The 25,962-nt window shown below is 26.6% G+C and overlaps 2 protein-coding genes across 3 annotated transcripts in view; one reads left to right on the top strand and one right to left on the bottom strand.

Annotated features, from left to right (window-relative positions):
* LOC136969541 (tubulin-folding cofactor B-like) overlaps positions 1-25,962 on the top strand; it is a 389,641-nt gene that overhangs the window by 323,266 nt on the left and 40,413 nt on the right. The gene's annotated exons all lie outside the window — the stretch shown is intronic.
* Positions 1-25,962, bottom strand: part of Actn (alpha actinin) — a 40,012-nt gene that overhangs the window by 4,193 nt on the left and 9,857 nt on the right. Inside the window, exons 2-22 of one of the 2 annotated variants that reach the window (XM_067263702.1) lie at positions 18,400-18,514; positions 14,320-14,554; positions 13,900-13,986; positions 13,704-13,791; positions 13,498-13,576; positions 13,347-13,428; positions 11,987-12,072; positions 9,120-9,212; positions 8,743-8,973; positions 8,539-8,615; positions 8,289-8,418; positions 5,959-6,050; positions 5,227-5,335; positions 5,060-5,122; positions 4,756-4,992; positions 4,596-4,680; positions 4,285-4,484; positions 3,934-3,987; positions 3,780-3,848; positions 3,543-3,701; positions 3,309-3,467 (exon numbers count right to left, since the gene is read on the bottom strand). In XM_067263702.1, coding sequence (XP_067119803.1) covers positions 3,309-3,467; positions 3,543-3,701; positions 3,780-3,848; positions 3,934-3,987; positions 4,285-4,484; positions 4,596-4,680; positions 4,756-4,992; positions 5,060-5,122; positions 5,227-5,335; positions 5,959-6,050; positions 8,289-8,418; positions 8,539-8,615; positions 8,743-8,973; positions 9,120-9,212; positions 11,987-12,072; positions 13,347-13,428; positions 13,498-13,576; positions 13,704-13,791; positions 13,900-13,986; positions 14,320-14,554; positions 18,400-18,507 — 2,523 coding nt within the window. In that variant the 5' untranslated portion in view covers positions 18,508-18,514. Of the gene's footprint in view, positions 1-3,308; positions 3,468-3,542; positions 3,702-3,779; positions 3,849-3,933; positions 3,988-4,284; positions 4,485-4,595; positions 4,681-4,755; positions 4,993-5,059; positions 5,123-5,226; positions 5,336-5,958; positions 6,051-8,288; positions 8,419-8,538; positions 8,616-8,742; positions 8,974-9,119; positions 9,213-11,986; positions 12,073-12,127; positions 12,214-13,346; positions 13,429-13,497; positions 13,577-13,703; positions 13,792-13,899; positions 13,987-14,319; positions 14,555-18,399; positions 18,515-25,962 lie in introns of both variants that reach the window. The other variant, XM_067263700.1, reaches the window with a different exon arrangement.

Below are 25,962 nucleotides of genomic sequence, written 5' to 3'. Positions count from 1 at the left end.
TGGAACTTTAACAAAAGGTGGGTTGGGCAACATGGACCAGTACCATGGCCTAGGCAGTTGTCAGACTTGACTTCACACAACTTATTTTTGGGAATATTTAAAAAATGTCTATCAACAGGAACCAACACCTAGAGAAGATATGATTGGAAAGATTTGAATAGCTTGTGCAAACAAAAAGTTTTATTAAAACCTGTGAGAATTAGTTTCCAATAGAGAATTGACTAATGCATTCAGCAAAATGAAAAGGTCTCTGAACATCATTTTCCATACGAGAAAACTGACAGACATTCATGTTAATTAAGCATTCCACTTAAAGTGAAAAATGTATTGAATAAATTTAAGATGATCTTGAACTGTGGCAAAAAGTTTTGTATCAGTTCATCATTTGAAGGAAAAGAATTATTTCATATATTAAATTAAATAAATTAAATTTGTTTTTGATGCAGAATCATAATATGCAATAAAAAAAAATAGGAGTTTCCATTTCAGAAAATAAAGATAACTACATTTTCACCAATTATAGCACCATCGATGATGAAACTACAGTAGAGCATCGATTATCCAACCCCTGGTCAACTGTCACATCGGTTAACTGACCGCGTTCTAGTCGGCAAATTCAAATGTCCGCTAGTGATGTGGCGCTACAATATTTGGCTATGTCTTGGCTACTTTATTATTATTTTTGTTAAATTTTTGCGTGTTTAAGCTGGCAACACTGTCTCGACCATGAAAGGGAGGCCAGTATTTAAACCAGGCTTAATTTTCTATTTTTATTTATTTCTGTATTTATTTTGTGCAAAATAAAAAAATAATCATTGTTAAATTAGTATATGTGATAAATTAGTATGTGTTAAATTAATATAGTGATATTAGTAAATTGTTATTATCCTACTTTGCGTTGAATTTTCATCGATGTTAAATCAATGAAAATTCAATGCAAAGTAGGGTTAATAACGATATACTAATATGCTTATTACATGGGATATACTAATACACTATTAATAAGGTATTTTTTCATACTTTTCGGTTATCCATTTTTTCACTTATCCAACCAATCTCAGACCCCAACTGAGTCGGATAATCAATGCTCTACTGTAATAGACTTCAAGCAAGCAAAAGATGGGCTAACATTTTTTGTTATATGACTTTTTGCAGTATGTGTATTTTGAGTTATTTCACTGGATTGATTAAAACAGATCCTCTGGCATATCTATGTATAATATATTAGATATATCAGTCATGAGGAAAGCCAAGGCATCAGACTGCCACTCTGAAGTCCTAGATTAAAATCAGTTGGGAGCCTTAAATTTTTAGATTCTATTCTCACTATTTGATTACCCTATAATGGGTCTGGCTGAATCCAATAATGGGCTTGCAAAAATAGCACTCTTAGTGCTTTTAGATCAGGGTTAAAAATAAAAAGCATGTCATAAGAAACTTATATGAGATCAAGAACTTTAATTTGAATTTATGGGGTTCATTATATCATATACATTTTTGCAGTATTTAGAAATGGCTTACTGAATATACATTTATTAGCTGAATTCAGAAATTTTTGTATTGAATCATGCTAAGATTGTACTTAATTTTTTTTGATATAATCCATAAATTTTCAGGTACATTGCTAGATTTTTTGATATGACAAAATTTTTATACAGTTCCTCTTTTCACTGAAGTTTGTCTCAAATAATTTTTTTATTGCATTATACTTTCAATGGAGGAATTTGAGGATGCACTACATCTAGTTTTGTAAAAAATTAACAACTTTGTAAAAAAACGTTTATAATATAATTTATAATGTATTGTTTTTGTTTTGTTTTAATACTTTGAGTTTTTTTTATAGGTGGTGGTAATCAAATTCTATCAAAGCAATACCTGTAATGATTGGATAAAATAAAGATTATTATATTCACTTGTACGTACAGATAAAAATTCTGGCTTTTGAGAATCAGAATACATTTTAATTATAACTGGATTAAAACTGTATGACAAAACATTATTATGTTTGACTTATTAACTGTATGACATTACATTATTATTAAACATCTGTTATCATTATAGTTAACTAGAACAAAAATTTAAAAATGAAACACAATTCTTATTAATCCAATGGTAACATTTTAACAGACAATTTCATCTAAATATACATATAAACATTTAAAGACAGAGAGGGTGTAAGTGTGAGAGCAAGTCTGAGTGAGTGAGCTTTATATACAGGAAATCCTTGTTAGTTTGAAATTCAAGGGACAAAATAATTATGATTTTGAATTATCAAGTTTCAAATTATCTGAGATTCACGTATTCCTGTCCACTATGCCAAATGCCACATCATTACTGAAATAATTTATTAAAACAAATGAAATACATCTATGTACACAGAATGCTAATTTTGTTAATTAATAAAAAAAATATATATATATATATAAACTGTAGGTAAACAGAACATGTCTGATGGTTGCATGAACAGAACACTCACAGGTTGCAAACAGGCTTCATAAAATGTAAAGCAGAATTCCTCAAATTGTAGCGCAAATTATTTTTTAAGTGGCCCAAAAAATAGTAAGTCGTCTAAATGTAGTAGCCCTACAAATATATCAATGTACTATTTTTAGCTCAATCTTGCAATCCCAAAACCCAGTTGTATTTTATGAGATAAGAGGAAAAAAAATAGTTGTCCATGGATAAGGTGACACCCAAAAATGTTTTAGCAAAGCCATATTGACCAGATTAGAGTTGTTCTTGATCTATTGTTCTCTTATGGTATGGAGGCACTTCAATCTAAACAAACAAGTTAACATACTCATATCACAGTTTGGACAGAATTTTCATTTTGAATTTTGAAGTAGTCGTACTTAAGATTAACTGAATATCTTAACATTTAAATTTCTATATCCCCAGCCAGGTCAAACAGTACAGTTACAAACTAACTGAATTTTGAACTATCAGAGTTCAAATTAATGAGGGTTTCCTGTGTAAATTTAGCAACTGAGGATAATTGTCTTTAAACAAAAAAAAATGAGTGTTTCAAACAGAACAGAAAAATCTGTAGTGTGTGTAATTTAGAATCATTGTGTGTTTTTAATACAGACTTATAAATACAGAGAAATAATTAATAAATTTATTGAAATGTAAATTTAATGACATAAATGTTAATCTTCATCTGCTCTAAAAATGGATTTACTTATGATATTAGATTATAAAAACTAATGGATTATATTAAGACTAAAACAGAAAACCAGCTTGACAATTAAAATTACATCTGCTAACTTTAGTGTGTGTTGTTACTTCAAAAAATAAAATCATCATACCTTGTCTCCAGCTAAGATTCTAAATGAATCAATTATTTGTTCAGCAGTATCAGAATCAGTGCTCTCTCTAGTCATAAAGTCAAGGAAGGCATCAAAATGAACAAAATTTGTATTATTTGGATCTACAATGCTCATGATCCTCCTAAAATCAGATTCTCCCTGAAAATAATATAATCATAAATGTAATTTTCAGTTAAGAATCCATTAAAAAATAAATAAATATAATCTACATACCTGTCGGTCATTACGAATATTGTAACCAAGACTCACTAAGCAAGATTTAAATTCTTCTGGACCCAATCTTCCTGTACGATTCTTATCAAAATGATTAAATGACATTCGGAATTCATTTAGTTGATCTTGAGTTATTCCTTTCGAATCTCTAGTTAAGATCTTAGAGAAAAAGCAAAATTCATTATTATAAAATAAATTATGTAGAAGTGTAATGTGTAATTACATGAAAAAACTTACCTGATTCTCTACTTCATTAATATTGCGATGGATTGAGGTGAGTAATTGTTCCCAGCCAACTCTTAGTGTCTAAAAGTATTTAGAAGGAAAGAAGTCAGAATTCTATTCTTAAAATAGCTGTTTAAAAATTTCAATTATTATTTATAGAACTTACTTCCATAGTATATTGTGTGTAAGTATTTTCAAATATCATTGCTTCTTGAATTTCCTATAATATGTTTAAAAATTCATTGAAAACTTATATTTAAAAATATCTTCTGCAATTGAAAATAAACTTTAAAAAGTCTGATTCCATAAATCCTACATTTGGATCACTGCATAGCTTGCTATATTTAAATGATGACTAACAGACAGTCTGTAGCAAACTACTAGAAATACCTGAAGTATTTTTAGATTATGATCTAATACTTACAGAATAGTTAAGTGTAAATAAAATTTACTTTCAAATTTCTATCTGAAAAATTTATTTAGGACAAATTTACAAATGCATGACAACAGAATTTACCTGGTGACATTTTTCTAATTCATCCATGTGTGGACGGTATTGAATGACAGCTTGTTCATATTGCTGTAATTTTCCTAATTGGTCCTCTAAAGATCCTTGCATTCCCATACCAATAGCAGCAACTGCATCCATCTGTCTTTCTATCCAAGGACCTACAACATTAGCTTTTTCAGCAAATTTCCTTCTAAGGCGTTCATTAGCTAATTTCCAGTTAAGTTTAAACAAATAAAATTATCATCAATTCTGAAATTTCAGATTACTAATTGATAAAATTTAGCAATTTCATGGTTAATAAATTTTTTAAAGGATACACTGTTGGCGCATAAGTTCAGTCTGCAATACTTGGTCTCTCTTTGGTACTAATTGCTTCACATCTGTCCATTTATTACTAATATCCTACAAATTAAAAAACAATCACAACTAAGATTTAAATAAATAATAAAGAATTAAAATAATTTAAAAATTACTAACACTGGCAGTTAAAGTAGTATATGGATTTTCAATACCACCTGGCACTTGATATTGTGTGGCAATAGTCTGAACTTCGTGTGACAGAGAAATGATGGATTTGTGTTCCTTATCAGCTTCACCTAATGTTTGTTTAAATTGTTCATGAGCATCAATTAAACCTTGAATTTCATCCATTGTATGAACAATAAACATATCAACAAGATCTTCTCTAGCTCCATCCAGCCAATTATTAAAGGGCTAAAATAAAATAAAATAGATATTGAAAATGATAATACATTAATTTCTAATAAGTAAATTTACTCACAGCAGCTCTCTTGGCAAATTCAAGATGTAATTGATCAATTTTCTCCAATACACGTTCTGCTTCCTAACATACAAAAAGAACATTATGTTAGTTTTTAATTTTTTTTATATAGTTAAAAATTTTATTAATATATACATCAGAATAAAATTAAACACAAAAATCTATACCTCAAGAGCATTTCTTCGTTTTTGTGTAAGAGTGCCTAAGCGATCCCACTGGTCACAGATTCTCTGACATCTAGCATTAACTGATGCAGAATCATGATAGTCAAGAGCACTGTTAATTGTAACAAATTTAATTAAAATTGAATTGTTTCAAAACTTTAAAAGCAATATTTTGAATATTTTAATTTATACTATTAAACTAAGATATTTTTGAAACTATCTAAAATTAAGTTTCTTTTAATATCATTAATAAAATTTTATAATTGGTTAGAAATACATTGAAACACTTTATAGAACTACAGATATTTCAATTTTAATACGTTCTCAATATCTGTATATTTCATAAAATCAATAAGATAATTTTTATTCATTTTTAATCAATTTGTTCTTTTTGATCACATAACTAATGAGTTTTTCCTTTGTATTTCTGAAAAAAATGGATGTTCAGATATAGACAATTCTATCAGATAATCAGACAAATATAGAAATGCTAAAATATTAAAGTTCAGATATTTTAATCAAGATTAAACATTTTTTGAGACATTTTGCTTCATTATTAGATCACAAAAATGCTGTTCTACTCCTTAACTTAGATAGATAAACATGTTCAAAATCATTATTCAGACTACTAAATATTTTAGTTTTTTCAGACAAATATAGAAAACGCTATAATATAAATTTAACATACTTTCATAGTATATTTCATTATATGTAAAATTTATTAAATTTACTCACTTTAATTCTTGAGCAATAGCAGCAATTTGTTCTACTCTATCTTGATGAGCAGCAAGATCACTCTCAAATGCTTCATGTTTCTTTTTTAATGCCTTTTTTTTTATTAAAAAAAATTAGTATGTTAATATACAGATAACTAAATTTTAAGTGTGTATATAAATAAATAAAAGACATTTTAGATTTGTAAACTGAATTTAATTATTGAGCAAATATTAAAAATGAAATAAAAAACATCAACATTGATTTAGATATTTAAAACAAATAATTTATACCATAAAAACCAAGTAAAAGAAAATATGATTTATCTGCAAAGAAAGCATTTCCTTGTTGATTAGCAGGACTTTGGAGCCAGTCAGAGCTTCCATTTTTTGCTGAAGCCATAGTCAGAACTATATAGTCTTTAAAAGATTCTCTTAACTCTTTTTCCTTCTTTTTTTTGGACGACTTGGATATTCACATCTTTGTTGTAACATTCTTACAATGTTGACTTTGCTTATATGCTAAATACTGTTAAGATCTTTCTAATATAAACTGGCAATTATAAAAATAGACTGAACAACTGTGTCAATCAGATGCAAGGCTAATGATGGTAAATAATTGGTGAATAGTAATTATTACTTAATTGTTTATTGATATCTTATTATGTTTTCTATGCTTTCTTCCTTTTAATTATAGTTTTATATAACTAAAAATAATGCTAAAATTACATGTTGTCATATGTGAACAAATTATTTCTATTGCTTATATAAAATTTATATAAAGCATTAGAACAGAATATAAATAAATTATTAAAATAAAATGGTTTGAATAATATACTCCTACCTCAAACAATTGAAGTTAAAAATTAAACATTTGATGGAGCCAGAGTCTTAATCATGACCAAATAGGAAAATTTTTTTTCACTAATTAGTCCTCAAATATAATTAATTCAAAATGTCCTAAAGAGCTAAAAGTTTACATGAAGAGATCTTTTCTCTATTAACATTTGACATTGTCATTCTTAACTTGTTTGATGTAAAAAGTTTTTCAAACTAACATATATTCTGAATCATAATCATTAATTTTTATGAACTTAAAATATTCCAAGATAAAAAAAAAAGTGGAGAAAAACTTTCTTGTATATTATAATTTAATCAATCAGTTAAAAAAAGATCTGAAAAGACTTCTCAGTAAATCCATTTGATTAAGTGTAAAACCTAATTTCTTAACTGAAATAAACTTTGCACATTGTCCACGTCAGAATATGAAGCACTTTTTAAAATTCACTTATCTTAAAAAGAAAATTTGAATCTGCCACTGAATGACTTTTGGGTAGGATTGATCAGAAAAAGGAGTGTGTATATCAACCTATGCAAATCAGACTTTTCAGCTTGGGCTTATAACAAAAGCAAATTTAAGAGTAGAAAGGATATCACCTGGATTTATGTATTCAGCTCTCAGTCATACACCCCAATTTCAAAACTATTTTAAGTACAAAAAAAAACAATTTTATTCATCACATCGGACATAAATCCAATATTTTAGTGTACCAAAATAAACTTTGTGGTTACATCCAATGTTTTATTATAAAAAAAAGTCTTCTAAAGGATTTTTATGACCAAAAAAAGTTTGGCACCTAATCTATAATTATCAAAATATCTAAAAATTTTCATTCAAATAAATTAAAGTATAAAAGATTAAACCAAACAATTTAAAATTTTATGTATAATTGGGATGAACTAAATTTATGTCATGCTTTAGCAAAAAGATTGTGATAAAAAGGCTCTAATTAAAAATAATTGGTAAGTATTTTAACTATGAACTAGAGCTAGTTAAAAATGTTTTATAAATCTTGTATGGACGACCAATTTACTATCTATCAAAAACTACAGAGAAATACATATTTGATATAAATTTTTTCACTTTCATGAAGTTAAAATAAATACTATAAGAATTTCTAGAATTTTATAACTATATGAAAATAATATCCACAAAATTTCTACATTGTATTATAAACAGAAATGGAAGAATAAGTTGTCTTGCTAACTTGTAAAATTTAGGGCTTATGTCAATTCCAGTGACAATTCCACAGTAGTATTTGAGATTTGAGTACTTGATACAGTCTATTTCTTTAAGAAATGTACTTTTTTCCCTGGTTGTTTCTTTATTCCTAGTTAGAGATGGCAAAACTTTAGTATCCATCTGACCTTAACTATAACACAAATGTTTAGACAAACTTTTCATTTGGAAAAACTATTCATTTGATTTATAACCCACCAAATAATATCACAGGAATATATTTTATGTAAACATGACATATATACACATTTTTCATTGCATTTAAACATTACCTTTAATTCATTTAATCTGCAATTTCTGAAGTCTTGACTTTGCAGCATTTCCTCTTTTCCATGTGTCCATTCTTCATGAATATCAGCTTTATGTTTGAATTTTTGAGCCAAATGATCTAAACGTTCCAATCTATTAAAAATAATTTTTAACATTAACATAATAATTATTTTTTGAAAAGGCCTAATAATAGCTTTCTTTTAAATATATGGAAATAATAATTGTTTATGATTTATTTGGAAATGAAATAACCTCATCATTTCTGACAACAGCCATTCTTCAAATCCTTTTTCTGCAGTTTCTAGCCCCTTCCAAGCATTTGCAATATCCTATCATTAAAGAAAAACAAAAATTTTTAATTATAATATTTATATTGTTTTAAATTAGATACAGAACAACAAAAATTATATAAAATTTAAGGAACAAACAATAAAAAAGTAACAAAGAAATACTTACAGAAACCATTTTTCCTTCAGATGGCAGATAAGCAGGACGATTACTTAAACGAAGTTTAGTTTGCAAAGTATTAAAATTAGTCTCAAGTTTAGCTTTTTGTTCTACACGAGGAGGTTTATGCATTCTCCTATAATTTCTGAATTCATCCAGTTTTTTATGAACACCGGCTAATGTGTTATCTGTTGTGCGATTTTCGAGCCAAGGTGTTGTACGACGAATCCATTCCAATAACTAATAAATAAAAATTTCATGCAAATATTTATATTTATTTTTTATTAAGTTTCTATTGTAAAGATCACTTTACATGTTCAGTATAAGTATAAAAGTAAGTAAAGTTATTTTTAATTTTAATACTCTAGACATTTTAATATACCTACATCACTGGCTAAGCGTTCATATTCTTCCATCAATCGTTCATTCTCCTGGTTAACTTTAAGTACTTTACAGATACGATTTGCAGCTGTTTCAGCCTAAATTAATGTAAGAATTCTATGAATAATTGATTAAATTAATTAAATATTTAAAAGAATATATTAATAAAATAATAATAAATCTAAATCAATCTTTCCAAATTTTCAAATGGCCAAACTTGATGACATTTTATCAAAATTTAAATGAGTCGTTTTCTTTATATAACATTTAAAATTGGCAAATATATGAAAATATATACTGTAAATATAAAAAATTTAATAGCCTGATTTTAATTAATACCAAACAATCTGCTAGATTATCTGTAAAGCTACATTAAGGCTAAATCAACCAGCCTGACAGATCATTTAACATTAACATAGAAATATGATTTGTGTATCTAATTTCAAAAGAACTAATCTAAAGAATAAGTTTAAGAATAAATTTCATATTTTAAAATTTAAAATATGAAATTTATATAACTTGGATATCAATATAATTTATTATGTAAATAAATCTTTTCATTCAAATTCAGCCAAGGTTATCATTTTAATAAATAAAAACATAAAAACATATTTTCTAAATAAATAAATACATATTTTTCTTTAACTTATTTCTAATAGAATTTTTATTGTAAACAACAAGTTTCAATGTTGCTATTCATATTCTCATAATTATCATTTAGTTAAACATAATAAAATCCAATTTTAAAAGATGAAATTATTTAACCTATAATGTCCCTACATTAATATTAATTTGTAATATAAATATTAATGTACAAGAATAAATTTCCTTTTCAAGAAATCAAAAGCAATTTGCATTTTAAATCTTATTCCTTTCCAGCTAAATTCTATTTTATCAGGAATTTCCTAACAAAACAATTTCAATTATACTCATTCTCAATGTTTTACTATAAATATTGTGTTTTATCAATTCTAATATAATCTTATGTTGACTTCTTTAGTCTAAAGAAAAAAAAAAAAAAACAAAACAAAAAACATTGACTTAATAGTCTTATTCATGCCATTTGCTTTTCACTCTGTCCAGCAATTTGTGTGTATTATGATGTCAATATAGTCATAACTTCTAAACCAAAATTAAAACTAGTGGGAGGACCACTACTATAGTTTTAATTTTGGTATTGGAAGATTTTGCTGGTCTTTTGAACTAATGCAAGCTGCATTTTCAATATAGGGCATGCATTACATTCACAAAACTATTTTTGGGTTTTGAAGTCTTGAAAGTCAGGTGCACATTAGAATCAAGAAAACAATACTAACATAATTTGAATTTAATTATAACATTAATCTATAACTTGGAAAAAAGTATTAGCAAGGAAGATATTTGCAAACATCTTTTCAACTTAAACTACAAGTTATGATTTTAGTTTTTCTAAAGATTTTTACACATAAGATATATGCAAAATATTTAAACTAGTATATTACTAAAAATCTTTTCAGGCTGACAGTTTACTAGTTAAATATAGTTATAAAACTTTAAATAGAAGTTTTGAATATTGCATTCACTTTGAAAGCAAAACAGATCTCAAAAATTATATATGTAATAAGCATGATAAAAGATTTTTTTTAAACTAAAAATGTCAAAATTAGATAGATAACCTAATAAATAGGATTTAACTCTATCTAACAATTTGGAGGGCTTATCACACCAAGGCCGACAGAAAGAAGAACCAGAACTTTTACAAAAAAGTCTTTAATAATCACATTTCAAATTTAGGTAAGGATGCATTTCGAGTACAAGGACCCCTCATCAGTTTACAAACACATGGCACTAACATAATTATAACACTAATAGTTAACCAATACAAAGGAATATATCTAATATATACAGTGCAATGTATTTACAATTTTTAATTGTAATCCATATACTAAAGAACTAAAACTATCAAGCATAAAATTTTCCAATATAATGACAATGTGATATATTATTTGGGACTAGTAAATGTCTTATTTTCTCTCACATTTTCCAAATTCTGGTAGATGGTTCCACTATTAACATTAAAAATAAAATTAATAGTGGAACAGTCTACCAGAATTTGGAAAATGTGAGAGAAAATAAGGCATTTACTAGTCCCAAATAATATATCACATTGTCATTATATTAAAAAATTTTATGCTTGATAGTTTTAGTTCTTTAGTATATGGATTACAATTAAAAATTGTAAATACATTGCACTGTATATATTAGATATATTCCTTTGTATTGGTTAACTATTAGTGTTATAATTATTATGTTGGTGCCATGTGTTTGTAAGCTGATGAGGGGTCCTTGTACTCGAAATGCATTCTTACCTAAATTTGAAATGTGATTATTAAAGACTAACTTTTTTGTAAAAGATCTGGTCCTTTCTGTTGGCCTTGGTGTGATAAGCCCTCCAAATTGTTAAATCCTATTTATTAGGTTATCTATCTATCTAAATTATAGTCGTGGGCTAAAAGCATTGTTTATTATAAAAAATGTCAAGATGCATAATTCAATACTTTATTAAAAATGTGTGCGTATAAGATGCACAAATATTTTGAATAAAGTATAGAATAAGATGTTTTTGTATACTTCATACAAAAACTATTTTATTTTATATCATTTTAAAATATAAAATGTTTAATTCTAATATATTAATAGTAATAAGATTATAAAATTTGTGTATTTAGATTAACTTGAAACTTTAGTATTAACTACTACATTTGATATAAAAAATATCTAATCTATGCTTTAAAATAAATATAAAATATAAAATATTCAGTTTTATATACACAATTTAATCATATCTAATACTCACAGAAAGACAGCATTTTTATACTAAAAAATACCATACCTGTTGAGCCCCAGAAAATGTATGATAATAAGATGAAACATATGTCATCACAGCTCTTTCATCAGGCATAGGGGTATTATGTATATCTGTTGACATTTAATATAAATAATGAATAAATGTACAATGACAACTTTCCATTACCTGCTGTGCACCTTGGAAGGCATGGTAGTAACAAGAGACGTATGTCATCACTGCTCTCTCATCAGGCTTAGGTGTGTTCACCATGTCTGAGAATATGAGAATGGATATTAGACAAATTTTTTGTCTAAGTATTAGAATATAATGTGTCATGCAGAAACACATTGCCTCATTTTCATGCTTCAGAATGAGCAGTGAATGTCTCAAGCCACTCTCATGCAGGTTTTAGCAGTCATCTTTATTCTTAGTATTAAAAATGTTAGGCTACAAAACAAACTAAGTTCAATAAATTACTTAAAAACAATGCATTATTAATAAGATATATTAAATAGAGTTTATTATGATTATATTTTTAACATATATGTAGTTATAGTTAAATAAACTATTAATTTAAAATATCTAAAGGTTTAAATCATGGGATTTAGTTAGTTACATTATAAAATTTAAAACATAATAATTATTAAAAATCAAACAAAATTATTTTATTAAAAAATTATTATAAATCTAAATTCTCTCTACATGAAATTGTATAATAAATTATGATTTTTTTTTAACACAAATTTTGGAGCATTTGAAATTCCAATAATTCAATATTATATTATTCTAAGTGTAATATCCAGAGGTAAAACAACAATTTTTTGGGTGTAAAACAAATGTTTCATTTCTTTTTAGAAAAATTGTTATTTCTTATTTTCAGCATTTTAAGATAAATTTTGGAAAATAATAGTGTAAAATGTTTTATAAGTAAAGTTTGACTCTACAAAAATAATTAATTATTCTAAAAATTTCTGTATAGTTTGTAATCAAAAGCTCATTCTGTCTTTTATATTCAATAATAGCAATATACAGTACTTTTGTAAGAATAGTAATTACTATAGCTATTTTGACTAATAGTATATTTTATAATTTTTTCATGTATATGAAATAATTAAATAATAAATATTGTAATAAAAAATTTCTTGCAAGGAAATTGTTATAAGATTTTAATATAAATTACAATCCAACAAACATGAAATATTGTTAAGATATATCATTACATGATTAATCATTTACTAATCAAAAATTAATAGTATTTGATTAGTAAACTATGATTTCATGTAACTGCATTATTTTCAAAACAAATTTGTTATATCATCACATGCATTGTCCAAAAATTTTAATAATTCATGCTTTTTCAGCATCAAAAATAATTTTTAAAATTTATATAAATACTCTAATTTACCTTCAGGATCTAACATTCTTGGAATATTCAAGTATTTCTCAGCAACATCAAATGCCAGATTCAAATTATCGAGTGGATTGTCCTATACCAACATTACAAAAATTAATCATGTTTAAGTTAATAAACAAATTTACATATTTAATAAACAAACCTTGGTCAATTTGGAATAATCTAATAAGTCTGGACGATGTCTATGGATCAAAGCACAGAAGGCCAAACCATCCTTCCAGCTGTATAGTAGTAAGAAAAGGTTTAATTTATATTCTTGTTACCAATTATATACAATTAATAAATATAGTTAAAACAAATATACTTAAATATTTAAATGTCAAAATTTAATCTAATTTCAATATTTACCTGAGATGGAAGTTCTGAACATTCACATTTTTGTAGGGAGCTGTTTTTCTTTGACACCATAAAAGTAAACCCTCCTTTGCTGTCATTTCTAGAAGAAAAAAACAAACAAGAATCATCAAAATTTCATAAAATTTACACACATTTTAAATAACTCAACATCTTATTGCATAAAGGTTTAGTGTTTAGATATTGTTACCTTCAACTGAAATATCTTGAATAGCAAATCTTAGAATAATGGTCCAAATCAATCCAAGTGTCATCTTCACATTTCCATCAACAATTTCTATTTAAAAATTTAAATTATTAAAATTAAAGAAGTTTTATACTATTGCTTCATACTTTATTACTTAAGATTATTACTGTGATTTTATCATTAAATAGGTGGGATCCACACACAAATAACTGATAGAATCTAATATTAAAATGATTTCTTTCATTTTAGAAATAATTTTATATTAAACTAAAGCATGATTTTTATTCAACACAATCTTAAATTAAAAAAATCACTTTATTTTTTAAATATTTATATTTCAACTATATGATCTTATGATGTTCACATTTGACCTCAATATAATTTAGCCAAATAAAACAATTATGCTTAAGTAATTTCTCATACCTTCAGCTCCAATAGATACTAATTTCACTCCTTTACTTGCAATAAAATCTAAAGCTTTGTTAACATTTGCAATCTTATGGAATCTCATTTTTCCTCTGTCTGGCTTTGGTAAAGTCTCTCCTGATATAACTTCCAACAGCAACATCAACTTTAAACCATTCCTAAAATCTTCTTCAATGTTTTCTATTTGTGTTCCAGCTTTACGAAGATGTGAGTTACACCAAGCAGTAAATGTCTGTTAAGAAATTTTAATGTCAATGCAAATATTAATCAAATACTATAATAAAATTTTTTAAATGTTAAAAGTTAAATTAATTTCTTACACACAAATTATATATATACAGTCAAACCTGTTTTTATGCGGGGGATAGGGACCGCATTAAAAAAAACGCATTAAAAAAAATCTCACGAAACTTCACGAATGGCTGTAAATAATAGTTTTCGCAACACAATTAAAAAAATAATTTTTTTATGCGGTCAACAGGGACCGCATAAAAAAAGTCTCACATAGAAAATAACTCAAAACCGTACGAAATAGAATTTATTGACAACAGATGTCAGCACTTGACTGCATCGTCTGGTCTATCGTCTGTTTTACATATTTTTGTCCAGGTGGTGTTTTGTTGACTTAAAAAGTAAATTATTTCATTTTTCGCATATTCATGCAATAATATTACTATAATAAGTGCATTTATGCTATAATAAGTTTATTTAGCTATAATAAGTCAACGTGAGACATGACGAATCGCACGAGACTAGTCGCCAACTATACCGCACAAATTAAAAATTCGCATTAAAAAAATCGCACAAATAAAAATCGCACATAAAAAGAGCGCATAAAAACAGGTTTGACTGTATATACAAAATCTTTCAAGTAATTTTCTAAAATAAAAATTTATTTCTTAATAAACAGTTAAAATTCTATTCTGATTTGATAAATTTACAATATTACAAAAACAAGTGTAAATTATAAAATTTTAATATATTATTTCATTAAACATTTCTCTCTTAACTAATCTTGGTAAAAACTACAAGTTAAATAGTTTGCATTTTATAAAGTTCTTTAGAATAAAATTGATTACTACTTTGAAGACCTTGATAAAAATTATTTTTAAGTTTTACAAAATGTTTCTTGATGAAATTTTAATGCAGGAAAAAAAAAATGAAGAAATCTTATTTATAGTATGCATCATTAATTTCCTTTAGCCCCCCTCTATTCTTCAAAATCTTGTTCTACTGAAGACTTTAGCTTTGTTTTCATATTGGTAAGTGTTTTCTTACATTGTGATGTAAATACAAGACAGGAGAAGACTTATTATTGTAGCACACAATGACCTCTTCATTGATGGTTTATAGTTTGAAGATGCAGCCACTACAAAATGCACAATGGGAATGCCAGTGAAAAAAATTATATCAATACTCTAATGTCGCTTATGTATTAATTTAAATGCATCATGAATTAATGCTCATAAATTAATACTGCTCAATTACATTTGAAAAGGAAAAAAATTGCAAACTTATCTGAATAAGTTTGCAATTGCAATTCCTAAATACTTGATATTAACAGTAACAAAGTTAATTTGTTTGTTACTGTTAATTAATATCAAATATTAAACAGTAACAAATTGTCGAATTGAAGTTATTATTAATGACGCATGAATGCATCCAAGAAAAAAGTTTCTTGGATGCATTCATGCATGTTACAAAAATCAAAAGTATAAAATCTTTTGTTAATATTTATAAATCTGCATTAAATTTAAATTGAAAAATGTAATCTTTTGATGAATACTAGTTAATTTTTATATCAGAGTTTAGACATGAAAAATAATTTTTATTGTCAGTTTTAAATATACTAATTTTTAGTTCACTACATTAAACTATATATAAATTTAAAAATTTAAAATTACAATAGGCCCTTAATTTAATGAACCAAAAAAATTTGTCTTAATGAAAAAATTTAGAACCCCTTTTTTTCTATTTGCAAAACACAGCATGCTAAAAGAATGGAATCAGCAAGTCAATGAGTATAAATTACTCAAATGTACTGTACAGTATAATAATGTTTTATTCATACTTACATATAATAAGAGTTGTTAAAAGAATAAGATTTTAATAAAAACACATTACTTTTTCATAACATTTTATATATCTATATTATGAAAATTAACAGGCAATTTTTGTATTCATTTTAATGTGAATGTCTACAGATGCACTTGGCAAGTAGTGTAATGCTCTATAACTCTGCAACAACAAACTGAAGATAGATTTAGTGTCATTGGAAAAAGAATTAAAAAAAAACATTGTTTTTAACTTTTTGATAAAGTGAATAGTTTTGGAAATATTGCAATCACCTATAGTGGCAGGGAATGAGCCATCATGTGCTTGATGGCATTCAACAAAGAATTATTAGCATACATGTCAATGTGATCAATTAAGGTGCAATAGAAAATGCTAACTTTTTATGCACTTACAATATGCCAGTACAGTAAATAAAACTCTCTAGATGTCGAAAACTTACAATGTTTAAACTACATTTCATATTTTTAGTTACCATAGAATAATCTTAGCTGTAAGCAATTGAATAATGATAAAATAATTGTAAATAAAATAAACAAAATGTGTGTGTTAAAATTGAGAGCCTATTATTAAAATCAAAATAAAAGTTCATTTTAAGAAATTATACGAGGGCTATTTTTTAAATAAGGTCCGTTTGTGAATAAAAGTGAGAATAACGCGCAATCACGGCAGTATGCATGTGCTTCTGCTCCGAGCAAGCTTGGCGCGCGTTTTGACGCCATTTGCAGCCATATCGTCTGTCTGTATGCTGAGCTGTAAAAGTTTAAAATGTTTAAGAAAATAGAGTCTCCCGCCGACTGTGAGATACGATCTGTTATTCGATTCTTGAATGCAAGAAACTTGGCAGCAGCGGAAATTCACCGTCAGATTTGTGAAGTTTACGGTGATAATGCTATGAGTGACAGTAAAGTTCGAAAATGGGTAAGAATGTTCAAGGATGGGCGAGTTAATGTGCATGATGAGCCACGCCCTGGTTGACCTCCTCTGATTTCTGAAGATTTGGTTCGTGATGTGAATAACAAAATTTGAGAGGACAGACGATTCACGATTTCAACGTTATCAATTGAATTTCCACAGATTTCAAGATCAGTTTTGTATACCATTGTTTCGGAGAAACTGAATTATCGAAAATTGTTTTCTCGGTGCGTTCCAAGACTGCTTTCTGACGATCACAAAACAAAAAGATTAAACGGTGCTTTATCGTTTTGACTCGATACGATCATCCACACAGTCCAGACCTTGCACCCAGTGATTTTCACTTGTTTCGATACTTAAAGAAGTTCATTGGTGGTCAACATTTCAACAACGAAGGAGAAGTGAAAACTACAGTCGTGGATTGGGCTTCTTGACAGGTGGCAGATTTCTTTGAAGTCGGAATTCAAAAAATTGTCGAGCGGTATGACAAATGTTTAAACAAAATGGAAATTATGTAGAAAAGTAGATAAAAATATGTAGAATATAGAAAAAAAAATATATTTTAACGATATTTACAGTATTTTTATTCTTATTAAAAAATGGACTTTATTTAAAAAATAGCCCTCGTATATAGGTTTATAATAAGTTCATTATTCATTTTAATTTTCATAATGTGTTTTGTATTAATTTGTTTTCACTTTATACTTTAATTCTACTGTAAATTTAAAAAAAAATCAATCTAAACAAATTTAATTCTCTCATTTAATTTTTTTCATGAAGTTATATTTATACATGTAACTTCATGAAAAAATCTAATTCAACTAAACAGTAACAGTTTACATATAAATAATAAAATCCAAAGACAAATACATTTATTTTTCAGTAAGTACATAAATGTACTTGCTAAAAAAAGAAATAAAGAAGAGAGAGAACTAGCTGCTTACTGCTATTGGAAATATTGTAGTGGATTGAATAAATTTAAAACTTTTCTTTATTATGATTTGTTTATATAAAATATGATGAAAATTATGAATAAAGTATTTAATAGTTACTTTTAGCAATTGATCAGAAATACCAAAAGAAAGTTACCTTTCTCTGTTGTTTCTCCCAAGCTGGATCCAACAATCCTTCTCTCTCCCATTCCTCCTCCTGTTCCATGTAGCCATCATTGTAGCCCTGCATCATTGGATCTCCCATAACACAACTAATAAATAATTAGGATAAATTAAAATATATAATTTATGACATAATTTACACAAATCATGAAGGGCAGAAGTTGAGAGAATTTTTAACAAGTTATTAAATTAGCACTTTTTTTTAAATTCAAAATAGTCTTTTTAATTAGTTATATACTAGAAGAATAAATTGAAAACTAAAAATATATATTTACCTTATAAAAATGCTTATGCTTACTTGTTAGAAGTAGATATATAATAATTATAAATAATAGAATTTGTCATAGGAAAGAAGGGCTTAATATCTACAGATATACAGATTTATCTACATAATCTGAAGAAAGCAATGCTTATTTTTTTTCACTTTTTAAAAAAAATTTTATGACTCAGAGCACTTAATAAATACTAAGTGCTCTGAACCATGAAATTTCTAGGAAAGTTTTCAAATTTAAAATTTAAACCTTAGAATAAGAACAATTTGGAACCAAAACAGTGTAAAGAATCTAATATTAAAACTGAAGAATCTTGAAAATGTTTATTGTCATGTTTTTCCAATATTTTTAATTTATTTTTCTTTAAAATATTTTACTGCGAGTAAAAAGTTTTCACATATCTAATTGACAAAGGAGCATGTTATAATGCAAATTAATCCCTATTGAAAGGTCAGTTGTTAATGGAAAATATTTCATTGAAAAGTATTGAGAAATTATATTAGATAATGTAGAGATGATTGAATTCATTAAAATTTAAGAATAATGTAAGAAAAGAAAAAAATTGCTGAAACTGTCAATGTGATGAACATTTAAAGTAAATTGGTTGTATTTTATTATATAAATAAACTTAAAAAATTACCCTATAACTATAGTAGGTCTGAAAAATAACATGGCTTCTAACTTATAAACAATAAAAATTACAAAATTACATTGGCAATTGCAGTCACCCCTTATAGAACAATAAACAAAATTATAAAAATTGTTCCCAACAGACTTAAGACAATTTTTGCAATATTCTTTTAATAAAATCTGATAGAGAATCATGATCAAAGTTTTACATGTATTATCAACACTGTTAAAATGCATTTCCATTAATGGCATTTAATTTAAATAAAAACAATCATCATCATTCAGCCCTCAAACTTGATAAATGCCAGAGTAAAATAATCTCCTCTATTTTTTACTAAATCAAAAATCTCATCAATATTGAAATGAGTGACCACATTGTCATGTATTAAGAATTAGCTCTCTTTAATATACATAACTTCATAATGCAAATTGTGTCCAGTAATTGTAAAGTTTAAAGATTGTATAACAGCCTTTATTACATATCACAAATAATATACAGTTTATACACAATGCAAGCTCACAGATTCAAACCCCACTTAATCCTAACTAATTTTGGTCATTTTGCCACTATGTTCCAGACAAGAAACAAAAAGTAATTAGTTTTTTTTTAAACAAAAAAAAAAAATTGTAAAATTACTACAATTACTATCTATATATATATATATAACCCATTGAAGGCGTGTCCATCCGTGTAACGTTACGCCAAAAATGGGCACTAGAGGTGCCCCTATCGCGTGTTATACTTCAAACATTTAAATTAACAATATAAATTATTATTATTTATTTGGCCAATAACAATATAAATAATTCGGTATATTTGTAATAGGAATTTATTATTGTCACGGAATGACTAACATGCACTAGGGGGCAAATAACGAATGTATTGATCTGTTAAGATTAGTTTTTAAGATGAAGATTTGTATATATTTATATATATTAAGTGCATCAAACCTGCCTCATAAGAATTTGTAATGCTGTAAGAATGCCCACTAGGGCAGCAACCTGGGCTACTAGTACTGTATTACATACTTTAACACAAATATATGTATCAAAATAGTATAAAAATTTGAATGTATAGGTATATGTTCAGGTTTAGATCAAGAAGGAGGTGATGAGATGATTGTCCTCTCCAAAAATTATTATTAATGCAAGTTATTATTGTAAATATGATATAGCTTTAGAATTTATTTCCTCTATAAAATGAGTATGACTTAAAATGGATACAAACACCTCAGTTTTTGGATTGGCTTAAAGAAATGAAATGTGATGACAATACAGCTTGTATTTTATATTTATTTACCACCAAATCATTATTATTTTCTTACATAAATTAAAAACTTGCCCCGAGATTTGCTCTTGATCTGCCCTAGTATTTATCTGGTTTTTTGATTCCATTTCTTTATAACCATGCTTATATTTAAAATTAGCATGTGTGTACTGTGTATATACATATATTTATAATAGATCAAGATAATCATAATTAAAATAGTAGATTTTAATTTAGAATTTGGGGAGTGGAGAAAACTATCATTTACATATAAGAGATGGAGAGTAAAGTAGATATTCTAACTCAAACAGATCTGGTATATGGATGTCTTATTAAAACAGCACAAAATCTTGTAATTAACAGAGTATTTGAATTATGGAATGAATTAACCACCTTCCTTTCTTCTGAATGTAATGTTTTCTTATCAGAGCCAGTGGTACAGCAGCCTATTTCTTAATCTTATGTATATCAGAGGCTTCTCCTTATTAGAGATTCCAACCAGTTAGTAAAATCAGATATAAAGTGTAACTTCAAACCTCGATCACTGTCCTTGGAAATATCTTGCTTTCTACTAAATTTTTCAACTGCAAGATGCTGGCATATGTTCTAATATAAGTGCCTAGGACAATAATAATAATATCTTTCCATCCTTTCCTGAATCTGGCCTGCAGCACAGGAAGTAGAAAGTTCTAGAGCAGGGATGGGCAACCCGCAGCCCTCGGGCTGCATGCGGCCCACATAAAAAATGAATAAATATATCAATTTCCCAGCTTAAGGAAGTATGCAGCAAAAATTCAAATGTTATTTTCTACAACTTATGTATATAATAGTTTTTTCACAATGAATTTAGTAAAAATTAAAACAAAAAACCGGCTAACAGACACATCAAAACTAATTTAAAGCTAGCAGTGACTAATATTTAACCAAATATTTCCGATATATTACATTTACATCAGTTCCAGCAGCTAAATTAAGTATACCTATGCTAATTTATAATTATATATGAATAAATAATTGTGATTTACCAACATTTTTTTCCTTCTTTTCTCTTGTATGTGGCCTGTGTTGGTTCAAAAGTTTTGAAATGCGGCCCTTATGTAGAAAAAGGTTGCCCATCCCTTTTCTACAGTATACACACAGAACAAAGGCTTGAAGTAAGACAGAAATTAAAATATTAAAAATATGTTAAATATTACTGCTATGTAATATCTTCTGTACTTAAACAGAGAATGTGGTTTTTATTGTTAAGTTATGGCACAAACTTTTTACGAAAATTATAGTGGAGTCAAATGTAAAAAACATTCTCTCTATTTTGTTTCTAAAAATTAACATTTTCAGCTGTTTTTGGATTATTACAGTTTTCTTGTACTTTTGTTCTAGGTCATATTTAAAACACCAGGACTCATCTCTAGCATCATTCAGTAATGTTGGTTGTTTTTCAACCATATCTAGGATATAATGTAACCCCACTCTTAGTTTCCCATTTTCAGTTAACAAATACAGCACAAAACATCTACAAATTCTTTACTTTTCCAATTACCTTGGCACATGTTTTCTAATATCCATTTACTAGTTACACACAAAATCGAGTAATTGACTTCGTAAAAATTACTTTTAAACATAATCAAATCTTTCAAGTATTCTCACAACGAATGATGTCTCAACTATTACATTTTCATGCAAAACAATGAAAGATTTGAACAAATGAAAAACTTTACAGAAATGTTTATCATATTTAACCATTTGAAAGATGTACCTGTAGCAAACTGATGCAAAATGTTGATAATATCTTATTTAAAATGCTGTACATAGGTGATGCAGAAATGCATTTCAGTATTCTCTATTCATAGCATATGTCACCACCTACTTGTCAAGTGGTCTCCCTGTTTCTAACCATTTAGCTGTTTCCAAGCTTTGAATTAAGTGGCATTGTATCTGCAGTGTACTTGCCACTATACACCTAGTAAAGTAAGTATAATTTAGTTTACTTTATTTTTTAACCTATTTGAAAAAGTAGCTTAGTTTTTGCATACCTACTGCATAAATATCTTTATTTAACAATGTTGTAGGTTTCAATAAATTCTTAAACTTATATTAAGTTTGAAAATGTACCAAACAACTTTTGGGATGACTATATTTTCATGAGGTTTCTAACTTTCATACAGCTTTGACCCAGGAGGAATTGGATGGAGTTTTAGAACACGTGAGGGAATTGATGGAAGAAAGAGAAGAGCCAGAAGAGCTTGATTATGATGCTGAAATTGAGTCAGAAGACCGGGAAATTATAGAAGATAATCATGACAATGACTCCCAACAATCAACTGATGATCATTACTGATTAATGCAAGATATGTAGATACAAAAACAGAAACAAAACCAAATTAGCAAAAATATTTTCTGCACTGTATCTGTGAAAGAACACAGCTAACTTCCTATCAACTTTATGATTTATTTTAATCTTTTAAAATACATTATAGTAATGCCTTAGTCGAACATTATTATATGTTGAAGCTACAGTTTTTTCAAAAATTTAAAAATCAAACATTTTACTTAATGGGGCTAAAAGTATCTGTTAATATAAAATATTTAATTTCAGGAAAAGTTAATTCTATTTTATTTAATTTAATAAAAATTTTAATATATTACATTAAATATTTCATATATTCAAGAGACTATTTAAAATTTTTGAATAAATACACACAAATTAACTTTGTTATTAATTCAAATCAAAACCTAAAAGGAAATTATTAAAATAAATTTTCCAAATTTTTGTTGTTTTAATAATTTTTTTTAATATTCATTAAAATAAAGTATTGGCTATCAAAAATATAACCAATGTATGTATTTTGGTAGCTAACTAACATTTTACAATGAAAAATCCCAATTTATGAGAATAAAAAACAATTTGATTATTTGAAAATTACTGTCCAAAATTTATTGCAATGGATACACCAATCATCACATTTTAAGCATTTTGAATATTTCATTTTAATCAATGTTTTCAGCTTTGAGATGGTATAATAATATCAATGTTAATGATGAAAACCAGTCTAATAGTGATCCTAGATTGGTGATAAAACTGAATATCAATTTCCTAACACTAATAAAAGATACAGAATATGATTCATAGAACTGGTTAAATTTCAATATCCGATCTTAGAATGATGGTTTGGATCAAATTCACTTCAATTAGATCAAAATCACATTCAATGGAATAAGGAATGTTTTGGCTTCAGTCTCATGTCGAAGGAATTTACCAAACAAAACATGTTCTAGACTCATGATTTTTAGGCACTTCTTGCAATATTTCAAGTAAGAAAACAATTCAAACAATTTATTATTTAAAGTTTGCATACAAATTTATCTTCTTTGACAAGTTAAAATAACACAATTTATGTATAAATTTAAGCATGGCCTACCTAACCTCAAAATATATCTTCGTTAAGAGTGATTAAAACCAGTTTGGAACAGCTGAATGTTTTATTCGTGATTCAGTTGATTCATTGGAATTACAAATACCAACATGCAACTGTTCCAAAATGGTTTTAACTGTTTTTAAAACAAAAGGTCTCAATTAACTGACTGTTGGCCATCCTATATATAATTTTTTAAATCTTTACTAAAATAATGCTTCTTCTGGTTTAATTTCTTTAAAAAATGTAGCAAAAATTTAATTTATAATTAATTTCTATATATTTTTAAAGTTAAAAAAGTTTATTTATTATGCATTATTATACTGTGATAACAATCACTGCATTCAACTACAAATAAAGACTAGAGTCTTATTTCTGTACGAGATTTATAGAACATTTTAGTTGAAATTACACTCAAAATTATCAGATAATTCTTGAGAGAAAGCAATTAAACAGAATTCATATGCTTTTTAAATACATTCACTGTAATATGATTATGCAGTGTACTTTTAAAAAGAACTTAGTGTAAATAATACTAATTAAGGAGATAAAATTTATTAATTTACATAATTTGAAAAATTAAAGCTAAAAAGTATGCAATTAATTGTTGATTTTATCATAAAATTAATCTATGAGCATTATTAAATAATCCCTGAATTCTTGGTATGAAGATTTAGTCATCATTGAAGTTTCCTTCAATAAATCTGAAGCCAAGTGGGTTTTGAATTGCTAAACAGCCTTGGCAAAGTTTCCCAAAGTAGCAGCTGATTCTCTTGCACATCTATAACAATCTTCAACACTAACCATTGTTAGAGCAAGGTTTTTGGAACTAGGATATAGCTAATTACTTTTTTTAATTTTCTTTAACAAACTGGAATCCTAGTAGAACATTTTTTAAAATTAACAGTTTCATTACATAACAGCTTAATGTTTGTGAAATTTAATAATTTATTATCAGTTAGATAAATGAAATAAACTGAGTGCAACAACTCTTATACAAATCTACTTAAAACTAAGATTTTTTTTTTATAGTGATGAAATTAACTCTACTGGTAAAATCTATTATAAAAAATTTTAGCTAAGTGAATATATAAAATGATGTCATCATTTTTTAATGAATATATAATAATTTAAAATCATGTTTACATTCATATAAAGGAGACCAACTTTATTTTCTTTACAACAGTGTTTTCAGCTTCTATCAGTTAAAACTTTTGGTTTTTTTTTTTTTTTTTTTGAATTTCTCAAAAAAGAATGAATATAATGATACATTTTGAAATACTATTTAACCAAGTTCCATGATTGAAATTTTACCATTTTCATTGTTATAGCACATAATAATATAAAATGTAGTTTGAACCAAACTATTTAGTTTTTTATAAACTGTTTGAATTTACCAAATCTTAACATTTTTACATTTTTAGCACTTTTAAAAACTAACAATTTTTACTTTAACATTTCTAATAAATGGAGTATAAACTAAGATATTTTCATGATTATTACTTTTATAGTAAATGCTTAGCAATTTTATTCTACTCTTATTCTAATTCCTCTAGTATCCTTTTAGCTATTTTTCTAGATTTATTTCATCTAACACTATTTTTTCAGTGTTCTGTAGATCATCATCAGCATTTTTATTAATATTAATGTGTTTTGCTAGGCTATAAATATATATTTGTTCTGAAGCTTTAAGGGGCAGATTTTCTCTACTTTTTTTTGTACTAAAAACAGGTTTATCTCATTTAACCACTACATTAGTGTCCCATGCCCATTTTGCAAGAACTGATATTTTCATGTTTAGATATGGTTGTTGCTCTGTAATGTTATTTTTTTGTTGCTCTATACTTGGGCCTATGTAGAAAAAGTTTGTTGGTGATTTCTTTATCATTTCTAAGCATTTTCATGATTAACTGATTTTTTCTAACTTCTATTCTATAACCTGTTTGCTTAACATG

The sequence above is a fragment of the Centruroides vittatus genome, unplaced genomic scaffold (assembly GCF_030686945.1).
Source record: "Centruroides vittatus isolate TY-2023 unplaced genomic scaffold, ASM3068694v2 contig_18, whole genome shotgun sequence".
Classification (NCBI taxonomy): domain Eukaryota; kingdom Metazoa; phylum Arthropoda; class Arachnida; order Scorpiones; family Buthidae; genus Centruroides; species Centruroides vittatus.
This window is presented reverse-complemented; position numbering and strand designations above follow the sequence as displayed.